Below are 23484 nucleotides of genomic sequence, written 5' to 3'. Positions count from 1 at the left end.
AGCAGAGATTTGGGTAACAGTGAGCGAGGGGGCCCATTGGATGTCTGGGAAGAGTGTATTTCAGGCAGAGGGAACTGCAGAGGTGAATGCCCGGAGGCAGGAGAGAGGAGGGTGTGCTCAAGTAGCAGGGGCAGGTAGCAGGAACAGCTGGGAGGGGCAGGAGGGGCATGAGTCAGGTCAGGTCCTGTGGGCAGCATGAGCACTGCCTCAGCCCAGGGTCCTGCGTTGCCGCTGTCCCCTAAAATTCACACCCACACAGAACCTCAGGATGTGAACTCATTTAGAAGCAGGGTCTTTGCAGATGTGCTGTTGTCAGTTAAGCTCATACTAGATTAAAATGAGCCTTAATCCACTGACTAGTGTCCTCATAGGAAGGCCACTTAGAGACCCAGACACAGACAGCCTTGGGAAGACAGAGGCCGTGAAACGCCAAAGATTGTCAGGAGCCTCTGAAGCTGGAAGAGGCAAGGAGGGACTCCTCCCTAGAGCCTTTGTAAGGGGACAGCCCTGTGGCGCCTCGACTTTGGACCACTCGCCTCCAGACTGTAAGAGAATTAAGCGTTGTTGTGTTTCAGGCCACCTGGTGAGTGGAACTTCACATCCGGGGCCCTGGTCAGGACTCTGAGGCACTCTGCAAGAAGAAGTGAGAACCACCAGGGTGGGACTTCCAGTGGTTTTTATAAGGCCACTCAGCCTGTCCCTGGCAAGCCGACTGCAGGAGTCAACCTGGAAGGGAGACCAGGTGGAGGCATCAGAATGGTCCAGGTGGGAGACGGCGTGAGACTGGACCCAGGACAGTGGGGAGGGAGGCTGGTGAGAAACAGTCAGATCCTCAAGAGTTCACTTTTAAAATCCATCTTGAGAATTTATTTTGGTTTTAACTTTTTGTTGTGAAATGAGTATAGATTCAGTTAGTTGAAAGACGACGTACAGGGAGGTCCCAAGCGCCCTTCATCCAGTTTCCCCCAAAGGTGACATCTCAAATAACCAGCACACAACCTCCAAACCAGGAAAGGGGAGATTTGGGACTGAATTTTGGGAGGGATTATAAAAGGTGTGAGAAAAAGGGGCATCTCATGAGACTGGCATGCTTTTGGCCCAAAGCCCCGGAGGAAGGGAGGGGCTATTTACCAAGGCAGGGAAACAGAGGCAATGGAACATAAGCTGAGAAATAGAGGGTGAAAGACAAAATGCAGTTTGCTTTAGTAGATATTGTCTGAAATCCCTACTTGACACCAAAAGGCAGCTGTCAGGTGGCTGCAGAGGCCTGGCCTAGGCCTGATCAATGGATCAATTGGAAGAGAAGAGCTCTGGGCTAGTGAGGGAGGGAGTGGGGCCCAGGCCAGACCTCCTGCGTTCAAAGCCCTGCCTCTGTCACTTAATGCTCAGCTGGGGCTCAGGGCAGAGCTTTGCACACCCTAAGTGTTCAATAAATGCTGGCTCAGGGCAGTGGACTAGACAGTGATGTGAGCTTGGGCAACCCCAGCTTGGAGATGGGGTTTAAAGCCAGGACTGGGTGAGCTTGCCAGGGGAAAGCTTGCAGCCAGACGAACGGTGTGAAGCCTAAGCCTAGGTGGCCTCGGTCTTCCACTGAGGGTCAGAGGAATGCCACGGAGACTGTGCAGGAGTACCCAGTAAGGAAGGACCCAGAAGAAGCCTGGGCAGGAGAAATGGGAACACCAACAGGGTACGGGGTCTCGGAAACCAGGGGTGGAAAGTAGAGGAGGCGAACTCCACATCCTGTGCTCTGCAGATGGACCTAAGGACGCGGCATCTATCCATTAGCGTTGACAACGATGAGGTCATTGGCAAATATATAGGTAATATCATGTCTGGGAGTGATGAGTATTTCAAAGCCGCCCCCCAAAAAAAAGCATCCAGTGGAAACAAAGCCTGTTTTACTTATGACAGCACAAACTCAGAAAGGCCGAATAACTGCTCAGGGATAACCAGCTTGGAAGCAACAAAGCAGAATCTGAACCCAGATGAGGATGACTGAGAGTCAGGAGGGCAAGCCTCTGCAGATACGGTGCCCCCAAGTTAGGTGGGAGGGGTCGGAGGCCAGCAAAAGTGATGGGCCCATTCGCATCTGGAATTAACTTCACCTGGAGTCCCCCAGACGGGCCAGAAGTCAAGAAACCCAGCCTCCCAGGACCAGATTGGCACCAGGGGTTCACTTTGGTTTTTTAACAACCAATGTTTAAAAGAGCAAATGTCGTCCCACCCGGCACTATTTTACCTTAACCCCCTTTAACGTTCAGCTTTCCTGCATTCTTGAGCAGGGTTTCCCCGAGTTCACCCATCTATAATTTGATTGGTTCTATAAAAGAAACCACTAAAATGGAACCCCTAGGAGCTGTGTTTCCCCCCTGGAAGGCTTTTAGGGCAAAATAAAAATGCCTGGCCTGAAAACCTGATGCTGTTCCAGATACCTCAAATCCACGTGCTGCCAAAAGTCTCCCCACACCTCTGAGCGAAGGCGTCTGGCTGGCTTTGGGCAGCTGTCAGGACAGCCACATCCAGGGAGCCAGAGCCCCAGCTGAGAAATGTCAGGACACTGGGGCAAGAAGAGGGTCTGAAGGGTGTTTAAATCCACGTCAGCCGCTAACCAGCCTGCGCGGGCTGAGAGAGGAAAGTCGTGTGCTGGGGCCTCTATTTCCTCATCTGTAAAATGGGGATGATGCCATTATACCCATCTGTCCCCCCCTTTTCTTGGTAGCCAACCGGATTTTCATTGAGGCAGTTGTGCCTTACATGGCCTCCACCTTGGCCTTGGAGGTGGGGCCTGTGGCTTAATAAAAGGCAACTAATCCTCTGGCTACAGTGATTAGTTTGGGGATGAGCACATGACCCAATTTGGCCAATAAATGAAAAAGTGATATCCTGAAGGTTTCCAGAAAAGAAGCTTCCTACTCTAGTGTCCAGAAGGAAGCTTTTCTCTCTGCCTCTTTCTCTCTCTTGACAGGATTGAGAAAGGAGGGATGGATGTAGCCACAGAAACGGCCACCATCTGGCAACCACAGGTGACCATGTTTCTAAAGAGGCCACTATGGTAGAAGGCAGAGCAGGGAGACCAGGTCTCTCCTGACATTGCTAAGTCACTGGATCAAGCCAGCCCTGAAGCCTGCATTCTCACCCCAGAAACTAAGATGAAAGACCCCTTGATTGCTTGGACTGAACTGGTATTTTGAGTTGTTCTTGCCCCTTTCCTAGAGACTTGGAGACAGGGAGCATGGTACCAGCCATCTGGGACCTGACATGGAACTGGTGCTCTGAGGGCAGGTATGTACTCTTTACCCCATCACCAAATTTGGGGAAAGGTTCAGGTTTTTAACCTAAAGGCTGAACACCACCACGGCAGACACTTATTCGCCTTCAACAACAACAAAAAAGGGATACAGAAAAGACACTAGCAATTCCTAAGAAAAAGTTCAATATGTAGTCTTCACAATTCCACTCCTAGGCGTGTACCCACGAGAACTGAAAACATAGGTTCACACAAAAAACTTGCTCCTGAGAGTTGGCAGGAGCATTGTTTATGATGGTCCCAAAGTGGAAACAACCGGATGTCTATTAACTAATGAATGGATAAACAACATACGGTGTATCCATACAGCGGAATACTGTTTGCCATCAAAAGAAGTCACTTTCTGATCCATGCTACAACACGGACCAACCTCAAACGCATTCCACCAAATGGAAGAAGCCAGATACAAAGCCACACATTGAACGATCCCATTTCCGGGAAATGTTCAGGACAGATAAATCCATAGAAATAGGAAGTAGCTTACCAGTCGCCTAGAGCCAGGGGCTGGGGGAGCAGGGAGTGCCTGGTAAGGGATATTTTGGAGTCATGGAAATGTTCTAGAATTTGACAATGGAATGGCTGAACAACAATGAGAATATACTAAAAAAAAAAAAATCACTGAAGTATACCCTTAGAAATGGTGAGTTTTATGTTAGGAAAATTAGATCTCACATTTTAAAACAACTAAAAAGCAAAACCGGGCTGGGAATGACCCACTAACTGTGCCTTAGAGGGACACTTTTTATGAATAAACAGCGAAGATGCCTAGAGCGGTGGTTGGCTCTTGCTGGCTCTTTACTCAATGAATAAACGCCCACCCCACCAACAGCAGACTGGGGGCTCCCGGCCCACCCCATCCTCGACACAGCCCCAAGGCAGATGCTGCAGCCTTACTTTGCAGAGGAGGAGCAAGGCTCTGAGTGATGAAGCCTTGGAGCTGGTCCATGGCAAAGCCAAGATTTGAACTCTGTCAAAACCAAAACCCACATTCTCTGCCATGACAGCCACGAGCCCTCGTGCTGCAAACTCACCCAAGGTCTCCCTTCTGTCTGGGTTTACAGTTGGTACTCAACAAAGGTCACGGCTCCCCAGCACAGAGTGGGGCCTACACGTGAGCTTGGAGGTCAGCACCCAGGGGTGGGGAGAGGACAGCTTCCAACAGCTAGAGCTTTACGTCCCTGGTATTCCTTGAAATGTCAAATGCATAACTAGAGTCATTTGGAAGAAACTGGACTGAAAGACTCTGAACTCTGTTATCTCTCTAACTTTTTCTTGGGGTTGAGGGGGCTCTGAAAACAATACCTGGTGACTGCAGAGAGCAAATCACAGAGAAGAAAGTGGGCCTGGAACATCTCGCTAGGAGCCCACTTGTCGGCATCAACCTTCCACTCATCCCCAGGCGCCAGCACCAGCGATACAATTTGCAAGGCCCAGTGCAAAATGAGAACGCGGGACCTCGTGTTCAAAAGTGATGGATCATTTCAAGGTGGGGACGACAGAAGCAAACCTAGCACACAGCCCTTCTAAGTTCACCCACAGCTGAGAGCCTGGCCCCATCACACGCGTCTAATGCAGAGACACCAGGGTGCGATTCCATGTGATTGAGACAGCACCATCAATCCTGTTTCACAGAAATCTGCCCTTTACGTAATATATTGCAGACACATTTCCACGTCAGTGAAACACACACTGAGCTCCTCCCCGGTGGCTACAGAGGAGCTCCACAGCTGGAAACGCTGAGATGGAAGCATCCTTTGCCTCGTCCTCTTCTCCTAATGCAGGTTCTGTGTCCCAGGCTTGAATAACAAACTTGTTTTTTCTTCAATTAATTCATTCAGAAACTATTTGTTGAGCAGCTACTGTGTGCCGGGGGCTGGGGCACATCGGTGAACAAGAATGTGACCACCCCGGGAGCTGACTGGCCAGGGAGATCAACGGAGGGGTGTAGAGTGCTCTGTCCCATGGTGGTGAGGACTAGGAAGGATCCAGGACAGCGTGGGGGGACGCGGCAGTGGGGAGCAGTGGGGTGCAGTGGGGAGCAGTGGGGTGCAGTGGGGAAGGCATCTCGGAGGCACCTGGAGCACAGGGCAGAGTGAGCCAGCGGAAGCTCTGGGAGGGAATGTCCCCGGCAGAGGAAATGGCAAATGCCAGGTTCCTGAGAAATACATGGCATGTTTCAGGCACAGTGAGGACGTCAGTGAGGCTGGAGAGAGTGAGCAAGGAACCAGAAGGGGCGAGGCTGGAGAGTGAGTGAGGATCCAGAGGTGAGGCCGAGGTGGGTAGGGGTGGGGTCTTGGGGGTCACAACCCAGTGGGTGATTAGGGCAGGGGGTGACGCAGCCAGGGTTCTCTGGTGGGAGACCCATTCCAAATGCTGTGTGGGGAACCGACAGGGCTGAAGAGAGAGCGCTGGTCCAGAGCCGCGTACCTCCTCTCCATCCTCCTCTTCAGGCCCCACCATGCTCAGGGCCGGCCTCCCTGGGACCCTCACGCATACTACCCTCCTCCTTTGACAAGCTCCACAACTCAGGGGAAGGGTGGTTTCCTTCACCCTCTGCTCCTGCACAGAAGCCAGCTTTAATGCTGGGTACAAAGCTTGCTCACCAGACAGGCCGCAACCAGCACAGTGGGCCCGCCCCCTGTCCCCCACCCCCCGGGCACAGCGGGCATCGGGGCTGCCTTGCGCATGGTGTGATGTTTAGCAGCACCCTTGGCCTCTTTTCACCAATGCCAGTTGCACCTCTCCATGTCGTGATAACCGAAAATGTCTCCCGACATTGCTATATGCCCCTTGGGAGAAAACGTCCCTGGTCAGGAGCCTCGGCTGTACATACACACTCCCTAAACAAGCAAGAAAGGAAGACGTGTAAAGCTGAGTCCCCGCGGTGGAGTCTGACCTGCAAAACCCGAGAGAGAATGTAGCGCTTGATCAAGATGAGATGAATGAACTTAGAAGGCACGTCATGAAGCACCGACCACTGCCTGAAGATTCACTTACTGAACACGTGCTCATGACTCAGATACTGAGCCCGGCACTGCCCCATGCTGTGGGATGCTCTAGTGGCAACACAGGCCCAGGCTCTGGTGGGACCGACAGAAGGAAAGTTCCCTCCCATGAGCCACTAAATGAGGAGCAGCAATGCGAATTAGCCTGATTACAACCAGGAGGAAAGAAATGCAGGCCGGACGCGGTGGCTCATGCCTGTAATCCCTGCCCTTTGGGAGGCCAAGGCAGGTGGACCACTTGAGGTTGGGAATTTGAGACCAGCCTAGCCAACATGGTGAAACCTCGTCTTTACTAAAAAAGAAAAAAAAATTAGCCAGACGTCATGGTGCATGCCTATAATCCCAGCTACTTGGAAACTGAGGCATGAGAAATGCTTGAAGCCGGGAGGCAGAGGTTGCAGTGAGCTGGAGATCATGCCATGGTGCTCCAGCCTTGGCGACAGAGTGAGAAAGAGAGAGAAGTAAGAGAAGAAAAGAAAAGGGAGGAAGGAAGGAAGGAAGGAAAGAAGGAGGAAGGGAGGGAGGGAGGGAGGAAAGAAAAAAGGAGGGAGGGAGGGAGGAAGGAGGGAGGGAGGGAGGAAGGAAGGAAGGAAGGAAGAAAGGAAGGAAGGAAGGAAGGAAGGAAGGGAGGGAGGGAAGGAAAAGCACATACTAACACAGGTGTAACATCTGTTTTACTTCTAATACCCCAGGAAGGGCTGAGAAAGGTTATTTTGTGGGAGAACAATTCCTCTTCATTTTATGTTACAAAATATCAGATTTAGTAGGTGTATGTAACTACTATTTTGATTATTTGTATTTAAATGTCCTGGACAAGTCACACTGACGAGGGAGCCAGCCTGCATCTGTAAGGCATGGGGGTGAGGTGGGTGGAGAAGCTGACGTGGGCAGGGAGACAGGACCTGCATAACATTGAAACCATAAAATCTGTATCTTTGAGAAAGTTGAAAAATATATTTTAGCTGGGGTTTAATAGGTTTTTTTTTAAGCCTGCAGATTAGCCTAAGAATAGCAGATTTTGCAAATAAAAAAAACCCAGGGTGCCTGGTTGAATTTGAACATCAGATGAACACACACTGTTTGCAAGACGGGGGATGCGATTCTTTGTTGTTTATCTGAAATTCAAGTTTAACCGGGCATCTTGTATTCTAGCTGCCAAGAAAGGCTCCTTAAGGTTGGGGTAGCAAGGTTTTCTGCGGTGTAATTATACCTGAGGCCTCTGCAGGCTGCAGCAGCGGTTGGGAAAGGGATCTGGGTCTATGTGACAGGCAGGTGGGGGGCCCAGAGGCCATCGCTTTGCTGGTTTCTTCACTGAGACGTAGTGTGGGTCTCTCTGTGGGGTGTTTTGTTGCTTTTTAAAGTCTTAGTTTTTAACTTGCCAGACAGTAAAATCAACCCCTTTTGGTATGCCCACCTGTGAGCACATGCACAGGTACAGAAGCCGGTACCCAAATCAGTCCGGATGCAGCCCCACACTGCGAAGAGCTCTCCCAGCTGCCTTGTAGCTCAGTGGCTCCCAACCGGGGTGGTGCTGCTCCCCAGGGGACGTGTGGCAATGTTTGAGACGTGTTTGGATGTCGTAACCGGGCAGTTGCTATTGGCATTGAGTGGGCGGAGGCCGGGGAAACTGTTAACATCCTACGATACATGGGACAGTCCCACAGCTAAGAACGGCCCAGGAGTGCCAAGGGTGAGAAACTCTGCTTTGTAGTCACATGCCCTGCACCGCCGGCCCCTGGCAAACACTGACCCACTCACACCCCTATAACTGCATTTTCTAGATATTTCATACTATGGACTCCTGCAGCCTTTTGCATTGGCTTATTCCAACCTGCATAATGTCTTTGAGATCATCCACGCAGTGGCATGTTTCAATAATTCATGCCTTTCTGCTGTATGAAAGTAGCACCATTTGTTTATCCATTCACCTGGTGGCTTCCAGCTTTGGTGATTACGTATATAATGAGAGACATCGTGTGCAGATTTTGGGGTGAACCTACCTTGGCATTTTTCTGATGTAAAGAAGAAATTGAGTCCTTTACGTGGCCAAAACTTTAGCCCTTTGCACACCGTGGGCACTATCTGTTCACAAAGCATCACAGCTATGATTGTCTGAAGGGGCCAGGGAGGCTCTCTGACTAGACCTTTGCTCCGACGGTCCAGAGCAGAGTGGAGAAGGCCCAATCATTGCAGGGAGGTGAGGCAGAATCAGCTGGTGTGAACCCCACAGCCATGCCCAGCCCTCTTGTGCCTGGCCTTCCTCCATCCACAGAGCAGCTCCTGCTGGGGATTGATGCTGAAGTCTTCTCAGAAGTGTCTTCCCGAAAAAGGCAGGCACGTGATGAGATGAACAGGCTTCTTCCTTGCCCATTGCATTTTCCTTCCATGCTTGGGGACATGGAGGCAGCCACTTTGCCAACCATGGTGCCCGCCTCTGGATGAAATGTCAACGCTGTCAAGATGATGGGGCCGGAAGGGGAAAAAGCCTTAAGTCTGTTGATACTCTAGTCCAGGGGCCAGCAAACTACAGCCTGCAGGCCATATCCAGCCCACTGTCTGTTCTTCCAAATAAAGTTTTATTGGAACATAGTTGATGCACAGTCAGGAACACATGATCAGTGGCTACTCTCACACTAAACAGCAGGCAAAAACAAACGTCTGACCCTCAAAGCCTAAAATATTTACTATCTGGTACTTTACTGAAAACCTTTGCTGACCCTGACTCTAACCAACCCTAGATCCACTTACCTCCAGACTTGTAAGGAAAACCATCAGGGTCCTCACGAAAGAAGACAGCATTATTCTCGATCATTTGCCAGAGTGAGTGTTCTGGATAATTGGTTCCGTCATTGCTGCTTCTCAACAAAAATGAAAACCCACAATTTACCGAGCATTTGCTGTGTACCAAACACCATGCTAAGCCCATTCCATGCCCACTCCTCACTGGAACCTCTCAAGGTAGAACCGTGACCCTACATTTACAGAGGAGGAAAGCAAGGTCAAAGGCATAGAGTCACCTACCAGGGACCCGATGCTAGGGAGGACAGAGAGGGAATCCACACCCTGGCCCAGCAGACTGGAGACTGCAAACTTGAGCCCTGCACCATCTGCCAATGAGTTTAGGTGATTTCAGGGAAAAGGACCCCCAACATTCAGAAAGGCTGCCCAGGCATGGATATGGGTGACCTACGGGGTCTCCAAAGGTAGGAGGGATTCAGTGAGGCACAGAGGGAAGGGCCTTCCTAGAGAAGCCAGGCAGAGGCAGGACTCAGAGTGAGCTGAGGACAGGGCCCAGCTGGTGCGACCCGGCACCACTGGCAAACCCAGGCGGCTTGAGCAAAATCGGCATAGCCAGCCCAGAGGGAGCCGGCCCAAAGGGAGCCCGCGAGCTCTGCAGAAAGACCCCGGAGAGCAGGCAGGGAGCACGATGGGTCCCCTCGGGAAAGACGGGGGTGCAGCCCACCCACACCGCACAGGGGTGCCATCTGGGTTTCCTTGTGGCTTCTTTGTTTTCCAGGCCCAGGGACATCGGCTCCCCCTTCAAGGCCCACAGCACAGGAATGTTTCTCATTAATGGTGAAAAACACATTTGCACCAGCCATTTCTCTTAGTGGACCAAGGCCCAAGTGACAAGTGAGAACTCAGTTAACACTTGTGACATCTGCCTGGCCCCAGTTACCCGATTCTGCCCTCTCTATCCCTGCCGTCCCAGCCCTGGAAGGACTGATCCCAGCCGCTGCGTCATCAGGCCTTTTCTTTTCTCTCCTTCTCCGGCTTCTGGACAAACAGGATGTGAAGCAATTGCATGGAGCAAAGGCACTTTGGAGCCAGCTGCGCCGTGGGCGGCATCGCTCACCAGCCGTGGCTTTGTGGGGCTTAGTTTCTGCAGCCGCCGCGGGCGAGTGGCTCACCTCCCAGCTCCTTCCTCAGCCGCCACAGCTGAGCGCCACACTTGGACAGCACATGCCCTTCAATCCTTTAAATGCTCTGCAATCCCATCCGATTCAATCTGGAATAAGCATGAAGTGAGACACGTGCCCTCTTGTGTCACAGGAGAGACGCTTGGGGCTCTCTGCTTGCAGATATCCAAAATGCACCTGCTCCTGACCCCCAGCCGACTTCAGGAAGCAGAGATAGGGTGCAGGAGGGAAAGAAGGTGCCTGGGGCCTTGGAGCTCAGGGGATGGAGAGCAGGCCTCACAGGAGCTGAAGAAAGGGGTCCCCAACGAGGAAGTATGACATGGGGCAGACAAGGCCTCCCAGATCATCTTCTTGGATTTGAGAGGCAGGGCTGATTGACATGACACTTCCGAGTCTCAAGTGATTTCTTCTGCAAACAAGGAAGAGAGGAGGGGACCCCATGAACCAGGACAAAAGGCTGCAGTCCCTTTCTTGGGACAAATGACCTGGTGCCTCCACGTCCGCAAGGACCAGAGTCTCCCCAGCCCAAACCAGGCTTCATCTCTCTGCAGCAGGCTTTGGGGATGGAAGAAGGCACAAGGAAAATGGGCATATGGATTTGTAGAGCAGCAGGAAGCCGTTCTGAACCATCCTCACAACCTCAGACCTCATCTGCACGGCTCCACCCCTGCCCCTCGGTACATGGTCTCTCGTTGCCGGGCGGCCTCCTCCCGGGAGAAAGTGAACGACACCACAGCCAAATCTTCCTTTTGTTCAGGCTACACCCCTGGTGATTAGAACAGTCCTTGGCTCATTGTAGGGGCACACAAATGTTTGTTGAGTGAAGAACTGTGCTTCCAGCGTAGGTGGAGAGGTTTTGGCTGCACGAAACTTGTTCTAACAACCAGATGCTGGGGCGGGGGATGATCTTCAATCATCATTCTCTCCCTATTCGGGGAAGCAGGGCCCATGAAAATGCAATAACGTCTCTTAAAACCAGAAGATAAAACATGAACCTTCAGTACCTAAGAATGTTTTGGTTTTTAATTCAAAGCTGGACACCTACCATTCCAGCTACTCAGGAGGCTGAGGCTGGGGGGTCGCTTGAGCTCAGCCAGCCTGGGCAATATAGCAAGACCCCATCTCAAAAATAATCAATTTTTAATTCAGTCAGAATTATAATATTCATCTTGATATTAACATGGCCATAAAACATACTTTTTAATTTTTTTTTTTTTGAGACAGAATCTCAGAGACTGACACGCAATGGCATGATTTCGGCTCACTGCAACCTCCACCTCCCAGGTTCAAGTGATTCTCCTGCCTCAGCCTCCCAAGTAGCTGGGATAACAGGCACGCACCACCACGCCCAGCTAATGTTTGCATTTTTAGTAGAGACGGGGTTTCACAATGTTGACCAGGCTGGTCCCAAACTCTTGACATCATGATCCACCCACCTTGGCCTCCCAAAGTGCTGGGATTACAGGCATGGGCACCGTGTCTAGCCCTAATTTTTTTTTAATGGAGGGAGGAGCCATGGAAGTTGAGTGCAGCCCTGGCCACTTCTGCACGGGGGCTCCTGCAGTGAGTCCTGTGAGAAGCCCACTGTCTTCTGGGTTCTTTTTAGAAACACTTTCCTTCCCAGGTGAGAAGTCAGGCAAGACCTAGAATGTTAGAGGGTCCTGGGGTCTCTACCTCCGACAGCCAGGCTGGGTCCCCTGTAGGGGCTCATCTGCCCCTCCAAACGCCACCAGGTGGGGCCTGGTGAACACATTCCTTAGAAGATTTTCCAGCAAAGAGAAAGGGGGTTGGAGCCACAATCCTCTGGCTGAAGCCCAGGTCTACACCTGGGAGTCATGAGAAAGTCCCCCAACCTCCTCGTCCTCTGTTTCCTCATCTATAAAATGTTGGTGACATCAATTGTGCTACCTGGGCAGGATTATTGTGAGAACTAAATAAATCAACAGTGAGAACAACTAACACTCAGGAGCACAGACAGGGCGCTGGGGCTGGGACTTCGCATGTTCTGTGAATTCACTGTCTCCTTCCAGCCACCCACAGAATCGTGATGTTATTACGGTCATGGAACATACAAAAGAGCAAGACCCTGAGAGAGGTGGGAGCAGCTGTTGAGACCACACAAAGGTGACCGAGGAGCTGTGCTGTGACAGGGCCACGGGTGCCAGGGTATGTTCAGGGGCTGCCAGCCATCCTGCTTCTAAAAGCTGCACCCAGATCAGCAGCTCAGGGCCTGGCCTGCAGACAGGGCTCTTCTGCCTTGAGGCCACAGGGTGGGAGGAGCCCCGAGCCGAAGGATTCCCTCCACTCAAGGGTGCCTTGCCTCTCCTCTCCCTCTCCTCTCCTATCCTCTCCTTTCTCATAGGGCTCTGGGCGGTGCTGGATTCTCCCCAGGTCCCTGACACCTGCACCCAGGCGTGGGGTGTAGGACACAGCCAGCCCAGGGGTGGGAAGCACAGCCTGAGGGCTGGAGCAAGTGGAAGGGCCGCCTCTCTTCTCTGTACTAAGGGAAAGACAGACTCCAGCCCTCACAGCTGCAGCGTCAGCGCCTCCCCAGGAGATGAGACCGGGCTCCCCGCTCGGCCCCCTCCCAGTGAGCTGCAGGTGCCTGGGAGTTTATAGGCTTCTCCTCGTGAGGGCATGCTGGCCTGGAGCAGAGCCCCAGCTGTGGCTGCTCCGAGTGGTGACTCACCGGAGGGCCCAGCTGGGAGGAAGAGGGAACAGACATGCTCTTCCTGGGTGGTCTCGAAGGGCACCTCCACATTTTGACCTTGAGACCCCCACCTGTGACCAGATGGGAGGGAAGGAGGGCGCCATCTGGGCTCTGGAGTTTTGGAGACTGCTGGCAGGCAGGGGCTCCCGTGGGGTCAAACACAAGGCTTCTGAAAAAGGTCTGTGATGGCTGCGCCCCACTAGAGTGGAAGCAGGCTAGCTCAAATTACTATCCTCCACCTGCCTGTTGGGTGCTGAAACCCCAGGAGGTGTCCAGACTTCAAATTCCAGTGGCCGCTGGGGGCCCCTCTCCACCCAGGCACAGTGTAACTGCCTAGCGGTTGCAAGGTTTGGGTGACCCTGTCTCTGCCTCTTCTGGACGCGGACCTGGGCATGGGCACTGCTGCTGGGCACCTGGCTTCCCTGCGTTCTGGTGCAGGCAGCATATTCTCTGAGTTAATACCAGTAAGAGGTCTCCAGGGCAGGGACCAGGGTCTCTGCAGCCAGCTCAGGGCCAGGCATGAAGCAGTGTTGGATAGACACTGCCTCCCACAGGCCCTGCTGCCTCCCCTGTGCAGGATCCAGCCAGGTAGGGTTGAGACCCAGGACCCGAGGGCAACTGTCAGCCCAGGCACCATCTCGTAAACAGGCTGCCCCAGGCACTGTGCATGACTTTGCTAGAGTGCTGTCACTGGGCCAGGCCTCAAGTACCCAAGTCTTATTTTAAAAGGTGGCAAAGGAATAAAAAAGTACATATTAGGTACTGTGTACACTGCCTGGCTGATGGGAGCACTAGACTCTCAGACTTCACCACTGTATGATTCATCTGTGGGACCAAAACCACTTGTACCCCTAAAGCTACTGGGAAAAAGGGCATATTCCTGCACGCATCATCAGAGATGCCCCACGGGTGGGTCTGAAACAAACCCCAGGCACCTGCATGTGTGGTGCCCCCACGATGGACGCCAGGCGGGACAGCCTCCATGGTAGGGAAAACAAAGAATTTCACAGCCATGGTGTCTCGAAAAGCCTGGACTCACTTGCTCCTTAGCTCATCCCCAAAAGGTCCAAAAATCCACACAGCCAACTGGCCATTGTACACTCTGCCCCTCCCTGACAATCCGAGTGGGTGGGTCTTCCCCGACTTGGGCAACCACACCAAACTCGCTGCCTGGGCACGCAGCACCTGGACAAGCCAAGTACCCGGGCGGTGGCACCACACCCGGCCCCCAGTGCCTGGCCCAGGAGGGGCAAATGTGGTGTCACAGAGTCGGGGGGTCAGGGACATGTCGTCTAATCCTTGCTCTGACTCTAGATAGCATCTTGCAGCCACTAGGCTGCAGCGAATGAAGAGGGTCTCGGGTGTGCTGCAGAAATGTGGAGCATGGGGGGCTCTCAGGAGCCTCCATTTCTTGCCTGCACCACGGGGATGTGAACCATAGCATCTACCTTGCTGGGTAATCGTGACGATCATGAGACAGTGGTGTTTCGCAGCAACCACGCACCAGCCAATTAAACTCGCCACTTGCATGAGCTCATCTGATCCCTCACAACCACCCTTGGGGATGGAAACTATTATGAATCCCATTTTCCAGATGAGGCATGTTAAGTGACTCACCCTGGGTCACAAGGCCGGAAACAGAAGGGCTGGGATTTGAACCTGGGGAGCCTGGCTCCAGAGCCCGAGCTCTAACCATCAGGCAGCACTTTTCTCCACAACCTCGACAATGGGAGAGCAGGTGCTGGAGGCGAAAGGGGCAAAAGGGTTCTGACTGTGTCTGGGGGCAATGGTGAGGGCAGGACTGGTACTAGAAGGAGCTGGGTGCAGGGCTGGCATCACTGAAGAGAAAAATCACCTGAGCCAGCAGGGCAGGCAAGACAGAGAAGCACAGAACCCACTGGGGCCCAATTGGAAGGTCTCCCTAACATCTACAAGTCCACAGAAATGGTTACTCTGAAGAAGAGAATTAGCCATATTCCTTCATTTTTATCTTATCCCCAGAATGTTCCATGGGAGCTTTTAAGGAAAAAGGAGAGTCAAATGATTCTATTGCTAGATGAGTTTGGAATTCCTTGATGCAATATTTCCTATCCGGAGATTCACAATGGACATCGGCAAAATAAATGCTCTGATAAGTCCTGCAGAGAAATTGGTTTCATTTATTCAGCCTAGCATTCCTCATCCTTAAATGACTGTGAAACTCTTCCTTTTCCCCTGAGGCACCTATTGGCACTTCATGGAACAGAGTGAGAATGGCTGGTATAGAGCAGGCATTACAAACTTTCCTTGTTAATAATATTTTTGAAAATAATAAATATTTGTGGCTTAGCAGGCCACAGGGTCTCTGCTACAATTACTTGACTTTGCTGTTAAAGCATAACAGCAGCCCCAGACATGACGTAGACAAATGGGGGTGGCTGTGCAAATAAAACAGTAGGTATGGACACCAAAATGTACATTTCATAGAATTTTACTTGATATTAAATATTCCTCTTCTTCCAATTTTTCTCATTTAAAAATGTGAAACTATTCTTAGTTCACAGGCCACACACACACACAGTCAGGCTGCAGGCTGAATTTGCTCAGCAGGCTAGAGCGTGCCACCCCAGACGGCAATGGAAAGCTCCAGTGTCTTCTAGCAGCGCTCTTCACTCTCAGGGGCATGGAAAGAGGAAGAAGAACAGGCGGGGGGAGGGGGAGGCGGGGGACAAGCAGGAGAAAGAAGACGGGTCTGGGATGCAGGGCATGAGTATGGTACTAGCCTCTGCAGTCCCCTCACATGGCCTGTGACTTTACGTGAGTCACTCTACAATTCAGGCAGAGGGCATGTTCTGCATGGTCTGGAGTGAGGAGGGTCCCTGTTTCCTCCTGCAGACCTTCCGAAATGCTGGAATTGTTCCCGCTACCCACACCCTACTGCCAGGCACCTGAGCTGGAAAAGAGATAAGAAGGGCCCCTAAACTAGACTTTGATAAATTGTCCCCAAGATGCTGGCCAGAATGTCCCCACAAGCTCCATCTAAGGCAGTGGCCTCTGACAGGAAGAAAAAGAGGCAAAGCCCAGCATCAATTGGGGAAAAGATTTATTATATTCAGCTCTCTTGCCTTTTTTTGTTTGTTTTGAGACAGATTCTCCCTCAGTCGTCCAGGCTGGAGTACAATGGCACCATTTGGGCTCACTGCAATGCCCGCCTCCCGGGTTCAAGCGATTCTTCTGCCTCGGCCTCCCTGGTAGCTGGGATTACAGCCGTGCACCACTATGACTGGCTAATTTTTTTTTTTTTGGTACTTTTAGCAGAGATGAGGTTTCATCATGTTGGCCAGGCTGGTCTCAAACTCCTGACCTCATCATGTTGGCTAGGCTGGTCTCAAACTCCTGACCTTAGGTGATCCACCTGTCTTGGCCTCCCAAAATGCTGGGATTATAGCCATGAGCCACCTTGCCAGGCCAAGCTCTATTGTTTTAATCCACTTGGCAAAATCCGGCATATGCAAAGTACAAATTAAACAAAAAACTGGAGAGATATTTGTTGCTCAAACTGCAAAGAACCAAATTCATACAGAAAAAGGCCAAAACCTATCAGCACAATGGGCAGAGAGTATGAACATACCACGTTCAGGGAAGAAACGGCAAATGGCAACCATGAAGAAATGCCCACCTCACACAGAATAAGAAAAAGCAAAGGCAAGCTACATGATACCATTTGCTATCTGCTGGATTAGTAAAAATCCATGTTTGAGAACTTGAACTGGTAAGAATGGGAAAACATATACCCTCACGCATTGCTGGTGGGGGTGCAGGTGGAATGGCCTCGAAAGAGGGCAAACTGACATTATCTAACAAGACCACAAATAGGCTGGGCATGGTAGCTCATGCCTGAAATCTCAGCACTTTGGGAGGCTGAGGTCAGGAGTTCAAGGCCAGCCTAGCCAACACAGCAAAACCTCGTCTCTATTAAGAATAGAAAAATTAGCCAGGTGTGGTGGTGGGCACCTGTAGTCCCAGCTATTCAAGAGGCTGAGGCAGGAGAATCGCTTTAACTTGGGAGGTGGAGGTTATAGTGAGCTGAGATTGCACTCCAGCCTGAGCCACAGAGTGAGACTCCGTCTCAAAAAAAAAAAAAAACACCTACAAATAGACAATGTCACCTTCAGGAGCTGATCCTAGAGCTACACTCAAATGAAAAGTGACCTGTGCACCGAGGTTTCCCCCTGCAGCCTTGTATGTGAGAGCAAAAGACTAGAAAACACCTAGGCGTCCATCCCAGGGGAGCGGGGTAAGTCAGTTTTGGTGATGATGATGATGGACTGCTCTCCTTCACACATGTATTACAATCAGGTCCTGTTCTAAGCCTCATCACTCAAAGCACAGTCCAGGGACCCGCAGCCTCTGTCACCTGGTGGCTGTCTGAAAACACAGGCCCCTCTGCCCCAGGCCAGCTGAATCAGAATCTGCATTTACCCAGATGCCCATGGGAATCCTATGCTCAGTAAGGCACTATTTTAAAATCTCTTCCCACGGTAACCCATTACACCTTGTAACAACCCAATGGCTCAGACCCTCTCATCACCTGCATGCTGGAGGTGAGAAAGCCTACGCTCTGACAGGTTAGGGAAATTGTCCAACACCAGGGAGTGTGTGGGTGGGAGATCCACATGGACACAAAACACATGGAACAAGGAAGCTCTTTCATGGCTGACAGGACCAGTCTCCGAGAGAAGTCATCAGGTGAAGAACACCGTATATACCAGGCCACCATTTGTGGGACTGAGGGAAAAACAGAAAGCCAAATCTCCATGTAATTGCTTAAATACCCAGAGTATCTCTGAAAAGAAGGAAACAGCAGTTCTCCCTGGGAAGTGGAACTCAGCAGCTAGAGAAGAAAGTGGGAGGGAAACTATTTTAGTGTTACACATGTATTGTCCATAGCTCCAAAGGCAAACATTGTGAAGGTGTTTATTCAAAAATAACAGAAAAAAATTTTTTTTGTTATAAAACTGGTGGAAGGAAGAAGCTACACATCTGGAAACCATCACCACCAAATTTTAAGCAAAGTCAAGCTACAAGATACTGTTTGTTATCTGTTTGGGGTAGGGGAAAATTAGCATAGAGAAGCCCATTCCCACTTCCGCACTCACCGACCTTCTTCCCTTTTTCCCTGCAGGCAGAACTGTGGTGGGGAATGAGGGGTGTTGGGGAGGGCAGACTCACAGCGGATTCTCCATGAACTGGGGACTTAGACCCACATTCAGGTTCTAATGTGGAAGGGACTAATGCCTTGCACAAGGGCAATTTTGTCCCACAGGGACATCTGGCGATATCTGGAGGCATTTTTGGGTGTCACAGCTGGGGGACACTACTAGCATCTGATGAGTAAGAGACCAGGGTTACTGCTAAACACCCTGCAGTACATGGGACAGTCCAGAATGTCCTGTGTCCTGTGGTGTCAACTCGGGGCTCCAGTTAAACTGCAGGTTCTTGATGCAGCAGGTCTGGGGTGGGCCCAGGACTCTGTATTTCTCATAAGACGGCTGCCACTCCTGCTGATGTGGGACCACCCTTTGGGTAAAGAAGTTTTACCCAATTCTGCTATGGCCAAACATATAATCTTCTTGGGAAAAGAGGGGAAGAGGCTGCTTCTGGTTTGGATCAAAAGGCTGAACATGGAGCACTGGCTGGGAGGGGCAGGGAAGCCTGTGTGTAGTGAAACAAGCATGTGCGCTGCTGAGACCCTCCTGAAGTCCAGGAGCACAGGCTGCACTAGAATGGCGGTGGCGGTGGCCGGGGGACTCACCATCCAGCGTCTCCACCGAGAGCTGCAAGCCCAGGTTGTGCCGCGGGTTGACCACCCAGTGGTTGCTGGTGGCCGTGATGTCAAATACCAGCCAGCCCTCCTCCGAGGCCCAGAGGGTGCGGGTGTCGAGCAGGAAGAGATCTGATTCCCTGCGAGAGAGGAGGAGAGACACAGGCTTCACATTAGCCAGGTGACAGCTCAGCTACCCCAACAGATGGGAAGCAGGGCCTCATGGGGATGGAGGGGAGGGAGGAAGCCCACTGGTCCCCAAGAGTGGGAACATCAGACTCAGATCCAGGCACAAAGACCCCCTCAGTAGCCGTGGCGAGGAAAGAGAGTGCAGAAGAGCTACAAGGAGACACACACAAGGAACAGGCAGCTGTTAAAAGGCACTCTCACCCCACAAAGTTTTAGGGGCATCACAGCAGGACAGAGTATAGGAAGACAGGGATTATGCAGCCTCCATGTTGCTGGAAGACTCTCAGAGAGCAGAAGCTGAGAGTATCTGAATGTTTACCATGTGCTGGATACTTTGCCACGGGGGCTCAACACGACACTATCTCATTCAATTCTCACAAACCTAAGTTGTGGAAATATCATTTCCACTCAATGTATGGTAAAGCCATGATTTGTCCAAGGTCATTTAACCAGGAAGTTGCCAAGCTGGGATTTCAGCCCAGTTACCCACATACCAGGGGAGATACACTTCATTTCTAGGACATGCAATGTTTTCATGAGTCCACCAAGAGTTAGGAAGTGAATCTCTGGACTGACGGTATTAATAGTGAAAACTTTTTCATTCTCTCTTCCTCACTTTTTACAGTAGCAAAATGGGTAACATCATAATTAACTCTATAGGGATGGAGGGCAGATGGATGGTCGGATGGATGGGTAGATGGATAGGTAGGTGGATGGATGGGTAGGTGGGTGAATGAGTGGATGGATGGATGGATGGATGGATGGATGGATGGATGGATAAGTGAATGGATGGGTAGTTGTGTGGGTGGGTAGGTGGAACAGTGGATGGATGGATGGGTGGTTGGGTGGGTGGGTGGATGAAAGGATGGCTGGGTAGATGAGTAGATGAATAAGTGTATAGATGAGTGGATTGTTACATTCCTGGATAGTAGAATTCTAGTATGAAAGATCTTCATAACATTTTCTGCCCACTTTTAATAAGGATTCAAAATTTCAATACTTTTAGTTCTTTAATAGTCAACTAAAATACTGAAACCTCTATGTTACACCAGGAACCAAGGTATATTGATGAACGACATGATACTGGTCCCTGCTCCACGGCAACAATAGTCTCTATCATACCTGGAGTTATCTCCTCTTCCTGGGGATTACAGCAAATCTTCTCTGCTCACACGTACATATGTCAGACATACCATTTACAGAGCACTTACCGTGTGCCAGGCTCCATACTGACATGCCTGACCAGCCTCATTCACTTAGTTCTTACAACACTCAGAGGGGGGATAATAATCCCCGTGCCATTGTGCAGAACTCAAAACTGAGGCTCAGAAAGGTTGAGTTGTTTGCCCAGGGTTATGCCACTGGGACAGTGTCTAGGGACCAGGCTACCTGCAGGCCCGAGCTTGTGACCGTACACAAAGACAGTTCTTCTGGACACTGCTTTCTCAGAGCCTTTCACCAGCCACCCTCACTGGAATGAAACCCACCAAACCACCGATGCCCCTGTGATGGGGCACACATCTCCAGTTGGCTCCAGTCCCCAGCTCTCCCTGCTAACATTGCAGACAACCACCCCTATTTATCTTCTTGTCTGACCTGGACCCCTCTAGGTTTGTGAGGTCTGCCAGATCATCCTGCTGCGTGCCACAATATATCAGACATTTGTCAGGCACATCAATGTGAACAGGGCTCAGAGAAGGCACACAGGAAATAGATCTGTAATGACAGCCAGTGGGAGATTAACAGACCCAGAGAAGCCCACACAGGGAAGAAGAACAGGCTCAGAAACAGACAGGAACTGAGAGGCAGGTGCGAGGGCATGGGGCAGTCTCCTTAGGCACAAGTACAGAAGGAATGAATCAGAGTTGCTTTTCCCTCCAGGCGTCTCTCCATCCAAAACTGGGGGAGAGAATCCAGTTGTCCCAGTCAAGTCATGTACCAGCTCCTAGCCACGGGAGTCTGGGCACCCCACAGCAATGGACAGCATTACCAGGACACAGATGGAGACAGGAGTCACCTCACCCCCATCCCCCCAAAACCCTCCTTTTTAAGTAATATTCAACAACCCCCAGAACCTAATTCAGAAAATGCTGAATTCTATTATTGCTGTGGTTTCAAGGTTTTGTCCCTCCCAAGACTCATGCTGAAACTTAATCCCCAATGCACCATTATTAAGAGGTGACACCTGTAGGGGGGGATTAGGCCATCGGGGATGGACTGGTGTCTTTATGAATAGGTTTGAATAAGAAAATCTGGTCCCTTTTTGCTTTTCCACCTTCGGCCACCTGAGGACACAGCAACAAGGTGTCACCTTGAAGTAGAGAGGAGCCTTCACCAGACGCTGACCCCGCCGGCACCTAGATCTTGGACTTCCCAGTCTCCAGGACCATGAGGAATGAGGGTTTTTGGCTTTTGTTTGTTTATGGATCATAAAGGATTCATTCCTCTCTTGAGCACAGAGAGATTACAAAAGTAAGGAAGCCTTCTCAGAGCCGCACAGGACTTTGAAGACCCTAAGTTTGCCTTTCACATCCAAACTGAATTAAAATAATAAGATGATTTTTCATGGCTCATTGACTTCTTCTTCTCCATGTTCTTTTAGAGGTAGTTTCAGACTGGGTTGGGGGATGTCTACACAGATTTTAAACTGATAAACAAGAATTTCCTGCTGTCTTATCTGAAGTGTGCCTCAATGCCTTTCCTGGCTTTGAAAAGCTACCAAGGTTGTCAATGAACCATTAACTGTTCGCAACAATTAAGAGATGAGACAAGAAGCACCACTCCAAGTCAAAACAACTTCCCCTACTGAATCAGACTTCCAAGGCCCCTGCAGAAATATCCACACCCCAGCACAGAAGTCACAAACCCAGGTGGTGATTTTGCTGGAAAATTGTTATTAGCAGGAAAATGTGACCAGCTATCTGGACATGCCCTCGAGGACAGTAAAACAATGAATGGTAACCAGGGAACAGAGCGAGGCCTTTAAACAGAGAACGCCTCAGAACACCTCGCCAAACGATACTGAGCATTCTCCTATTGCAGGCTGTGACACTGAGGCCAAATGCTACAGGCCAGCACTGACTCATCTGTGAATCAATGTGAACGCGTTGACTCCCCTCCTTCAAGTCATAGTTTGCAATTTGTTCCAGGCACGCTTAGGAGAGCCAAACCTTCATCAGAAGGCACCAGGAGACGGGAGACTTGCTGAGATGGGTCGAGTGTGAGATGCTAACATGGGCTTTGCTTTTAGACTGAGACCCAGGCATGAGGTTGGACCTCATGGAAAGGACAAGGAAGGAATTACTTAGCAGCCAGGTCCAGTCTGACAGCTGGGAGGGTGGGAATTTCTAGCTGCCACCTTGAGCATCGTAAAAGAACACTGGTTCTTACAATCAGGAGAGCACTGAAGGAGCCCTTTGTGACATTTTTATTTACTTTGAACACACTGGCCGCCCTGGCCCAGCCCAGGTGAGAGTAGAGGAGGGGAAGACTCAGGGTGAAAGGACTTGAGGAACCTAAATGCGTTCTTTCACCTTCGCCGCTACTGAGAATCTCAGTGCTTTCCATGCATCAGTTCTCCGAATCTCCCGACAGCCCTATGAGATGGTCGAAGTCCTGTTATTATTTTACAGATGAGAAAAGTCAGGGTCAGTGAAATCAAGCCAATCGTTCACAGTGACAGACCTGATAAGTGGCAGAACCAGGCAACAGCACTGGAAATCTGACTCAAGAAACTGCACACTTAAACCTTGCCACCCCCTTCACTCACCTGGGGACAAGAGACACATAGGAAGATGTCGAATCCTGTGTGATATGTGTTGCCATCACAATGTTGTGTGGGGCAGAAAAAATACTAGAAGGGGATGACACCCAGGTGATGGAGAGGGGAGAAGGAAAGGTTAAGCCAGATAAGTCCTGTGTCTTGGTTTCCTCTTATGTAAAATGGGAATGATGCCATCTTTTTCAATGATTAGGAAGAGCCAAGTTAAGATCAGCCTGGCAGCAAACTCCAAGATGCTCCTGGAAGAGCATCTATAGTTACTACAAGGTATGTCAGTGTTGGTGTCTATTCTCTGCTAGACTTCAGGAAACCTTAGGATGGGGACTTTACATGTCTTGGCCCCAGAGGTTATGTGACTTGCCCGTGATTCTCCAGTCAAGAGGCCCCATATTCTTTCCAGGAACATTCACCTTGGACTCCAAAATTTGTCAGAAAGGTGTACTATGCTCGCAGTAGTGTTAGATTTTCTGCAAATACAGCCACCAACAATTCCTTGTCTCTGTATGCACATGCTGCTGTCCCGCAAACTTGTGGAGTCTGCTCCCCACTTCTGAAGTCTGGATTGACCATGTGATGTGCTGTGACCAGTGGGACCCAGTGGAACTGAGGTCCTGCCAGGCTCAGAACTGGGACTTAAGAAACCTTTCATTTCTATTTTTGCCCTGTGGGAAGCAAGCCACTGAATCAAGAAATCTGACTACACTGCTGAAGAAAGAGACCACATGGAGAGGAAGGAGGCAGAGGCCATGGAGGGGAAGGGTCTATAAGG

At 50.7% G+C, this 23484-nt stretch overlaps 1 protein-coding gene across 2 annotated transcripts in view; it reads right to left on the bottom strand.

The window, feature by feature from the left end:
- The window catches only part of BMP7 (bone morphogenetic protein 7), a 93803-nt gene that overhangs the window by 14571 nt on the left and 55748 nt on the right, over nt 1–23484 (bottom strand). For both annotated transcript variants that reach the window (XM_032257214.1, XM_032257215.1), the window contains exon 3: nt 18737–18885. In XM_032257214.1, the coding sequence (XP_032113105.1) occupies nt 18737–18885 (149 nt within the window). The remainder of the gene's footprint in view (nt 1–18736; nt 18886–23484) is intronic.

Source organism: Sapajus apella, unplaced genomic scaffold (genome assembly GCF_009761245.1).
Source record: "Sapajus apella isolate SASKATOON/1434 unplaced genomic scaffold, GSC_monkey_1.0 scaffold96, whole genome shotgun sequence".
Lineage (NCBI taxonomy): Eukaryota > Metazoa > Chordata > Mammalia > Primates > Cebidae > Sapajus > Sapajus apella.
The sequence above is the reverse complement of the archived record's forward strand: the minus strand, read 5'-3'. Positions and strand labels throughout refer to the sequence as shown.